This window comes from Orcinus orca, chromosome 1 (assembly GCF_937001465.1).
Source record: "Orcinus orca chromosome 1, mOrcOrc1.1, whole genome shotgun sequence".
Lineage (NCBI taxonomy): Eukaryota > Metazoa > Chordata > Mammalia > Artiodactyla > Delphinidae > Orcinus > Orcinus orca.
In genome coordinates this window covers 151,580,853-151,590,851 of record NC_064559.1, presented here as the reverse complement: position 1 = coordinate 151,590,851, position 9,999 = coordinate 151,580,853, and the positions used below count along the sequence as shown (strand labels likewise).

Below are 9,999 nucleotides of genomic sequence, written 5' to 3'. Positions count from 1 at the left end.
TCACCCCCTTCACAACGGTATCAGTTATAATGCTCTTCCTCATAAGGTTATTATACCTTTATTTCAAACTATATTACATGTTATTCCCTCAAGATAAACTTTTAAACGCCTAATTTTTAGCTCCTAAGAATGGCACCTCTGAAAGGGGCAATTCCCACTCGGTCTCTGGCAGCAGCATTATTCCAAGCTCATTTCTTTCACCAATCAAAAAAGCTTTCAAAATGTTCACTTTTAACATGAAATCTTTCCACCAAAAAGTGTGGCCACATTTTGTTTTCTAATGACTACATATAAAGCTGGGTAGCAGCAAGAAAATTAAGATGGAAATTAAAAGGCAGCCATTAAAATAAATGGATCAACTGTACAGAAGAGAGATTTGGCTCATGGCAATTTAAAATATTGGCAACTGGGGTAAATTAACAGGCAGATGCTTGAGTCATGTATGAATCTGTGAAGAGGATGAAGCTGGCCCAGTATGACCAAGTAGGATAATCATTATCACTGCACTTCATTCTTTGCAACAAATACTCTAAGCCAACAGGAAATCTGAGTTATATTTAGAATCCCAATTAGAACATGCTAACCACTTTTCTTTCAACAATTTTCTGGGTTTAGTACAGTCATTTGCTTTACTTATACTGTTTTATGAGTCCTTTCTTACCAATCTAAGTGTATGACAACTGTAAAATACTTTAAATGACAAGGTTTTTCCAAGGTATGTTTGAAAATGGCGGTATGAAAAGAATATTCATTTGTTTTGTCTAGAAAGAAGCAAACTGAATGCAGAGGTTTCTCATTGGGTAAAAGCTCAACTTTTTTCTTCCCACCACCGCCACATACAATTTCCCAAACACCTCACTTTCAAGTTTGTTCTCCATGGCTTCATTTTAAGGAATGAAAATCAGAGAGCCAACAATTGAGCTCAAGTACATCTGAGGTTAAAAAGGCAAGAAAATATCGACATGCAAGCAGTGGTCCAAATACTCGAGATTCATGTTAATGAATCTAATTATTGTATATGAGATTTTCTTTGATGAGCAGGGCTTTGGGCATACCAAATCATCACACAAATCACTGCCTTCTGAGACTCTGGATACTTTTACAGTTTAATTTGCAAACAGAATTTTTATAACAAATTATTTTTAACCAAATCATATCTTGAAAACTCTTTAAATAGAAAACCCAGGGAAAAAATGAACTGTTCATTGTGGAAGGCCTTAAATTACATTATTACAGTAGAAAATACAGGAGGTAGAAGATAACTGAAAAGACTAATGCAACATTAGATTCAAATCTATAGCTCCTGTAGCTACTTAAAACATGGTTTTAGAAACTAAATCCAACATTTCCAGTAACCATAGAAACAGTTAAAATAAAATTTGCCGTGAAAGCCCTTATATCATGCTTGATATAGGGAGGTAGGAAGATGTAAGATCCAGGACACATGCGACATGACATTTTATCTACAATTCCTGTTTGCTTTACTGAGGGTGTAGTTTCAAATTCAGTCACCTTCTTCAGCTTCAGACTCAGATTCTTCTTCAGCATTTTTGAGCCACTCTACAAAATTTTTCATTTGCTCAAGGAAGACACTTTTCCCCTTGGCAACATGTGTATCTTTATACCACTTCAGATGGGTTCTTCACTCAGAACTTCAGCTTTATAAAAAAGCACCACTATTTTCTGGAAGGCTTTCATGAAATGAATGTTGTCATAGCAATACTCCTGAATCTTCAGTAACAGAGTCATCTCAGACTGACCTTGAGTTGTAAAGGCAGCAAGTAGAGGGCTGTATTGCTTCAAGTGCTTGATGGCTTGCTCTGCTACAAGCTCCTCTTTTTTGTTCCATTCCACAGTGCTCATTGCACTGGACCATACTATTCCGATGACAGCTGGTTCTGGGATGTTTTTTTTCATCTCCTCCTTGACATACAAAATTATATCCTTAAATGGAACACCACGGGACATCTGTTCTTGAAGTTCTTTCTGGAGTTCCTTACGAGTTCCTATGGTTTGCTGATTCCGAACATACTGTGAAAACTCTTTCAAGCCTGCCTCAGTAAAATACTTTGTGAAGCGTTCAACACTTTGTTTATCGGCAGGAAACAGTTCCATCAGTCTGTTATCCATGCTCACTTTCCAAAGACTTGAAGCTACTGCATTGATATCTTTTTCATTTACCCATGATTTAAAGAGCTTTACAGCAAAAGCTGCTGAAACCCCTTCTTTAACCAAATTCTCATTATAAAGGCTATTAAGTATGGATGCGTTAAGTGTTCCATTAGCCAGAAGAACACCAGTCAACATAGCCAGCTTGTTCCTCTCCGACTCTGAAAAACCCTTTAAGAACAGCAGCAGCTTTTTAACTTCATCTTCAAAACCCTTCTCCAGGTATTTGTAGTGCCTGATTAACTTGTTAAAAACCTGAGCAAATGCTTGCATGGTCTCTAGGTCTTCTTGTGCTGCGAACACACAGACATCTGTACGCATCATGTCATCTGCCAGTGTACCACCTGGGGCCAGCATTCCACCGGCCACCAGAATGTCAAAGAGTGTTTCTGCATATCAGCGGTAATCAAGTTTTGCTCCAGAAGCATCAGGAAACTTTGCTACTGCTTCCAAATCAGTACCAGTTTCAGTTAAGCCTTGAATAATGCAGTCTTGAAACTGAGTAGGGTCAAACCTTTCTTTTTCATCTCTTTTTCTGGTTTTAAAATGCTGGCCTGATAGCGTTGGCTTTTGCTGCTTTTGATTATTCATAAAAGACACACGAATTTAAGGCGAAGAGAAAAGAGCCAGAAATCCCGGAGGTGGCGGCAACTGCAGCGGTGTCTCCTCTGCCAGTACTAATCTATTTAAGATTACTAATCAGAAAGTATCTTCAGTGGGGGTATTACAACTCTCTGCATCCTTTGCTACAATTTAACCTCATCTTTAAATGCTGCTAACTAGAAAGAGGTCAGGTGTGAATTAAAGGAAGAACCAGAGCCCAGATGGGAGCTGAGCTACTCCTGAGAATTCTGCTCTTGTTGTGGATGGTTCTCTTGCTGAAATGTTTTCTCTATCTATAGCTATCGTAAAGAAAAAAAAAAAAAGATGAATTACAGCGTGTTTCTCAAAGGCTCTGCCAGTATTAGAATACGTTCTTAGAGTTAAATAAATATTGGAATAGATTCAGACATAATTTATACCTTATCCACAGAACTCCACATGTCTCTTCATGTGTGGAGTAAAGGGTTTAAGAGAAAAGTTTTTAGTGATGGGGAGGGAGTCACACACACGCACACACACACATAAACACATGTACACGCATGGACATGCCTACAGGTATAAAGACACAAAATGTTTGTTTCTGTGCAAAACGCTTAGAACAGTTTAAGTCCCTAGAGTTAAGATATTTTCCCTTAAGAAGTTTAGTATTTCATCATTTTCTATGTGTGAAATACAGTTCCATTTTCTCCCTAAGCCCTAAATCACTTTCTGATGTTTAATGAAATGAATAGTCAAGCAACATCAAATTAACCCCACATCTCTAAACTGTCCAGAGAGATGGAGGACCTCCTCTTCAGGTGTCCCACAACACCAGAGTATACTTGAGATACTGAGTGGGAACGGAAGAACAGTCCGAACAAAAGGAATGGCATGTTTAAAATTGGAGTCAAGGATTGAAAAGTAGTTCAGAAGAGTACACTTTAAGGGAAGGAGGGATGGTAAAGTTAGACAAATGGTAAAGGTCAGGATGGATTTTGTAAGCTTTGTGAAAGAGTTTGGAAAGCAGTGATAGGCATCATTAACTGAAAAGAGAAAAATGTCAAGGACATTTGTACTGAGATTTAGCTTGCTAAGAGTTGTGTGGTCACTGATGCATTCCAGTCAGGGCTGCTCACATTTTGGTCAGGTTGTCATATGTTAAGAGACACACATGGCACAGATAAGTGAAGCTCTGTGTACCCCAGAGCAGCTCTGTTCAGTATAGCTTTCTGTACCTTTTAGACACAATACCTGATAATAAATTCTAGCAGTTCACAAATCCATTGAGAACTTGAAATGAGGCTACTGCAATGAGGATGGTAATTTCAGTGAAGGAAAAATAGGCTTTTTGAGGATCAAATTCTAGGAAATATGGGCATAATTCCAAAACCCATTCTGCATATCCAGAGTAATATTAAGAATGTGGCCAATTTTGGTGACTGCAGGACAAGCCAAATCTAGAGAGTGAATGAATCACAGTCAAGAGGCAGATTCCCACAGAATCTAGCAAAAGTTAGGGAGCACAGCAGGCTTGTAGGAAAGTCACAAACATTCTTCTAGACCTGATTCATTGAAGAAGAATTGTTTTAGAAACACAAGACGTGGTCCCCACAGGTTGACCTTCATCAATCTTAAAGGAGAACAGATGGAAGTAAACATCCTATTGCCTATGAAGCGATCAACCAAGAAAACAAGTGAAGAAGATACCTTGAGGGTCTTTCGTTTTGTGCATCTAGAAGAGTTGGTTGTACACTGGTAAATATTTCCCACTCCAAAATGGACACCATTTTTTTTTTTACATCTTTATTGGAGTATAATTGCTTTACAATGGTGTGTTAGTTTCTGCTTTATAACAGAGTGAATCAGTTAAACATATACATATATTCCCATATCTCTTTCCTCTTGTGTCTCCCTCCGTCCCACCCTCCCTATCCCACCCCTCTAGGTGGTCACGAAGCACCGAGCTGATCTCCCTGTGCTATGCAGCTTCTTCCCACTAGCTAGCTATTTTACGTTTGGTAGTGTATACATGTCCATGCCACTCTCTCACTTTGTCCCAGATTACCCTTCCCCCTCCCCATATCTTCAAGTCCATTCTCTAGTAAGTCTGTGTCTTTATTCCCATCTTACCCCTAGGTTCTTCATGACATTTTTGTTTGTTTCTCTTAGATTACATATATATGTGTTAGCATACGGTATTTGTCTTTCTCTTTCTGATTTACTTCACTCTGTATGACAGACTCTAGGTCCAACCACCTCACTACAAATAACTCAATTTCGTTTCTTTTTATGGCTGAGTAATGTTCCACTGTATATATGTGCCACATCTTCTTTATCCATTCATCCAATGATGGACACTTAGGTTGCTTCCATCTCCTGGCTATTGTAAATAGAGCTGCAATGAACATTTTGGTACATGACTCTTTTTGAATTATGGTTTTCTCAGGGTATATGCCCAGTAGTGTGATTGCTGGGTCATATGGTAGTTCTATTTATAGTTTTTTAAGGAACCTCCATACTGTTCTCCATAGTGGCTGTACCAATTCACATTCCCACCAGCAGGGCAAGAGGGTTCCCTTTTCTCAACATCCTCTCCAACATTTATTGTTTCTAGATTTTTTGATGATGGCCATTCTGACCAGTGTGAGATGATATCTCATTGTAGTTTTGATTTGCATTTCTCTAATGATTAGTGATGTTGAGCATTCTTTCATGTGTTTGTTGGCCATCTGTATATCTTCTTTGGAGAAATGTCTATTTAGGTCTTCTGCCCATTTTTGGATTGGGCTGTTTGTTTTTTTGTTATTGAGCTGCATGAGCTGCTTGTAAATTTTGGAGATTAATCTTTTGTCAGTTGTTTCATTTGCAAATATTTTCTCCCATTCTGAGGGTTGTCTTTTGGTCTTGTTTATGGTTTCCTTTGCTGTGCATGGACACCATTTATAAATGAATATTAGTCCAGAACTATGAGGAGTTTCTTTTAAATAAATACTGGTCTCTCTACCTGCAGAACTCGACTCTAAACTAATTCAGGCAACTGATCAACAAGAATTAAGACAGGCCTGTAGGACTAATTCCTTCACCTTACTGAGTCATAAATTCCTCATAAGTAAACTGAGGGAGTGGGTTCGTCCATCTTTCAGGGAGAAAAAGGAGCACACTCCATTAGCAAACTACTACTTTCAGACAAAACCAGACTAAAAACATAAATTAAAGCCAAACATGCAAGAAGTGTATTTTAGAGTGAGATTCTGTTCCACACAGAGCTAAACTGATGTAAATTTCATAATTATGCCTCACCTTTCAGACATAATATCTGAAAATAAGTTCTAGCATTTCATGTTGTTCTTTAAATTTATACTTTTCCTTTTAAAATGCAGTATTAATCATTTTAATTTCAATGTGTCCAATAAAATCTAAATGTTAACCATTCATTATGTTTAATTATTTTCACCTTTGTCCTTTTTTTCACCTTTGTCTTAATTGTATTCTTACCCTGACTTTTTAATCAGTAGTTTATGCATGTTTATATTTTCATTTCCACTTTTAAATAAGAGAAAATGGCAACAAAAGATTCAAATAATTTTGCCTTACCATTGATCAAGACAAATTTAGAGATACTGTAGCACCTATAGGAAGAGATAGTAAGAAATAAATGTTTGCTAGCTGATTACTAATCTCCAAATTTGGTATAGAAAAGGTCATGTAAGGATGTAAGTGCATAATTCACAAAAATACAGATGTATTTAAAGACAAATGTATCAAAGCCAAGAGTAACCTTTTCTGTTCTCTGTACTTCAGTATCATTTGCATTCAGTTAGAGTTCTAGGACGTTCATAGGTGATGGGGAGACATGCTAGTGTACCTTCAGCAGGGAAATGTATAGGTTAGAAAAGGTGGAGATTGATCGGACAGCACTAGTAAAGAAAAGGGAGGGAATACGAATATTTACTGAGCGCCACCTAGGTACTTAATTATGCACTGAATTATCTCACTTACTCTTCACAACAGCCCCTTATATTATTGCACGTATATTTCTTGAACACCTGCAATGTGGCAGGCACTGTGCTTGGTAGAGACAAGGCTGAACAAGAACAAGCTAGTCTCTGCCCTTGTGAAACTCACATTCTAGTACAGAAAACAAGGAAGTAAACAGACAAACAAAAACAAATGACAAATTAGGACGGGCACACCATGAAGGAAGCAAATGAGCAGAAGTAACAAGTAATAAGAGGAAACAACAACAGATAGGAAAATCAAGAAAGACTGCTTTAAGAAAGGATTTAATTGCTAATCAAAGGAAGAAATAGAGCTGTCCAGATAGGAAATAGCAAAAAGAGTGGGGTAGCATGTGCAAAGGCCCTGGGATAAGAAAGATTCTTATGTCTACTGAGTTGGAGGCAAAAGCAGAAACGGAAAAATCATTAGGAGGCTATTGGTGGTGATTTAGCTGAGAGATGAGTTTCTCCTGAATTAGGAGTATTAAAGATGAAAAGAAGTGGACAGTATCAAGATGTATTTTGGAGGTAGAGATATATTTTGTGGTAGTACTTGCCACGTTTATTTATTAATATCCCCCACATAACAGATGATAAATAGCCTAAAAGAATAGGAGATTAACTAAACTCTTATAGTAACTTCAGGATGGGGTTATGAACCCTACTTTCTTTAAAGCCCTTTCCACTACATCACACTTCTTTGCTTTATTAATTCAAGGTCAATGTAGGTTTTATAGAGTCCTAAAAGTAGAAGCATTTGCCAGTCAAATGATTTTGAACTAGAATATTCTTTAATTACCTGGACAGTTTACAGATTTTCAGTTTGCAAATCCAAAACTTCATTTCATCTGAAAGGGGCACCACATTCTATGAGCACTCCAATATATATTTTCTGTACAAAATGTGAAAATACTCTTGCATTTCTTCCAAGGATGTGCTGAGTTATCCCCATACATGTGGAAAATTTTCTATTGACTAAAGCAGCAATCTGTAGCAATTCTGAACCATATGCTGTTCTTACCATAAGTCTTAATTGGGTAATTTGAGTGACCAAACTGTTTTTTCAGCTTTGCTAAAAATAGGCCTGTCTCTGTCCATATTTAAAATGACTGGTTGCTGATAATCTCTCACGTCGCCAAGTAAATCAACACGTGAATAAGGCTTGAAATAAGCAGGTTTGGGTTCAAAAGCTAAGCTGGAAAGGACCTTGCTCTCATAAGCTCAGTGCTTCTGCAGTTTTGTTTTTTATTATTATTCTATCTTTACTGTTGAGATTCTGCTCACCAGTACTTCCATTTCTTCTTTTTCTCTGTGCATGATAGGCTTGTACTTCCTCATCCTCTTGGGTTGGCATGACGTAGTCCTTGCTCTGGAAGTAGTTAGGAGCTGCTATACAGTTCTCCCCTCCCTCACTGCAGGGTCTAGTGATGTTCAGAGCCTTTGTTAGCCCGAATCCCTGATGAGGATGACCTGCAGAGAGTCTCCCCAACTAACCCTCAACAGACATGTTGTATGAGGGCAAAAGAACTTTGCTGTTTTAAGACACTAAGATTTAGAGGTGTATTGTTGTTGTTGCTGCTGCTACATAACCTCATCTCTTTGACTGCTATAGGTTTCCTCACATTCTTGACATGAAGGAAAATACAAATTTCCAAATTAGAGAAGCATGACAGACAGTTCAGTTGGCAGAAAATGAGGAGGTTTGGATTGAAATGGACCTGGTTTTAATCCAGTCTCTGTACCTTACTTGCTCTTTGAGACTTCTTTTTCTCAGCTGTAAGAAAGAGATAATAGCATAGTTGTGCTATGACAACTTAATATGTCAAGTGCCTAGCAGCTTGCCAAACCATAGATGATGTTCAATGAAAACAGCTATTTTTGGGAGGAGTAATGGTAAATAGACTAACGGTCTAGAAGGATATATCCATGTAGGCAGGACTGAATCTGAAGAGACTGCAGAAATGGGGGGGAAATTGCCATTTATCCCCTCGCTTCCCCTTCTCCCCCTGCAAGTTTCTTCCTAGTCATGAGCATGCCTTTCTCTCCCTCTGTGTACCCTGATGCTTTCTTTGCCCTCTTCCAACTCTGCTGTTACAAACTGCTCCCAGGAAGGCATGTATCACTCATTAAATCATTCATTAAAATAGCTGCATTTTAACAGGAAATAACTTGAGTTAATAAACTAAAGCTCCAGCACGGTATTCATCTCATGGTATTCAGGTGAAAAGCAGTGGGGTACTACCTTTCACCCAAACCCAGGATGGCAAAGAGGATTCCCCAAACTGTTAGATCCACTAAGCCAGGTAGGTCTCCTGGGTAGTCTTTAGAGAAGACTTTGATAAGGCTACCATTTATAAGTCTGTCTAGAACCTGCTGGAAAAAGTACCATGATAGTTTGGCAGGGTCTTCCATGGTCTCAGAAGTGGGACTGGCAGGACTAGTACTGTGTATTTGCATGACTTGAAAATTCACAGTGACTTTACACACTATCTCCACATTAAGCCTCATTGCAGATGATAGAACTAAAACTTAAAGCTTTTCAATCATTTACCAAATTCACATAGATGGGAAGCAGAGGAGTATATATCCAAAACCAGTACCTCTGATTTCAATTCTAACACACTTTCTCCTTTTTACTATCACAGTTTTTTTTTTTTTTTCTGTCCCTGGAGGAGCAAATTCGATAATGTCTCTTGACTTTAAGAGCACATGCTATTATAAAATGAAGATCTTTCCTTTAAGTCATATATTTGGGAATGTGAAATTATGCTTTCTACATTTATAAAGTAACTGAAAGAAGATACATCAGGGTTAAAAAAAACTATAAACATGCTCTTGAAAATAAAATTAAAGTGAGGTATCCTGTATAGCAATTTGTTCTGGCTGAGAATAATACCCATAGTTTCAGAGAATTTTCATCTCTTCCTACATTAATGAAAAGAGAAGGAAATGAGGAAGGATGCAAAATTTTTAAGTCCTGTCATTTCTTTAAGAAACTATAGGGACTTCCCTGGTGGTGCAGGGGTTAAAAATCATCTGCCAATGCAAGGGATATGGGTTCGGTCCCTGGTCAGGGAAGATCCCACATGCAGTGAAGCAACTAAGCCTGTGTGCCACAACTACTGAGCCTGCGCTCTAGAGCCCGTGCTCTGCAACAAGGAAGCCAATGCAGTGAAAAGCCCGCACACCACAATGAAGAGTAGCCCCCGCTCACCCCAACTAGAGAAAGCCTGTGTACAGCAACAAAGAC

General features: G+C 38.2%; 1 protein-coding gene across 1 annotated transcript; it reads right to left on the bottom strand.

The window, feature by feature from the left end:
* Nucleotides 1-623: 623 nt before the first annotated feature.
* LOC101277863 (eIF5-mimic protein 2-like) lies at nt 624-2,859 on the bottom strand. Its single transcript, XM_033407470.2, is given in 2 exon segments — nt 624-1,635; nt 1,638-2,859. Coding segments are annotated over 2 exon segments (1,254 nt in total). The 5' UTR covers nt 2,761-2,859; the 3' UTR covers nt 624-1,504.
* Between the last annotated feature and the right edge of the window lie 7,140 nt (nt 2,860-9,999).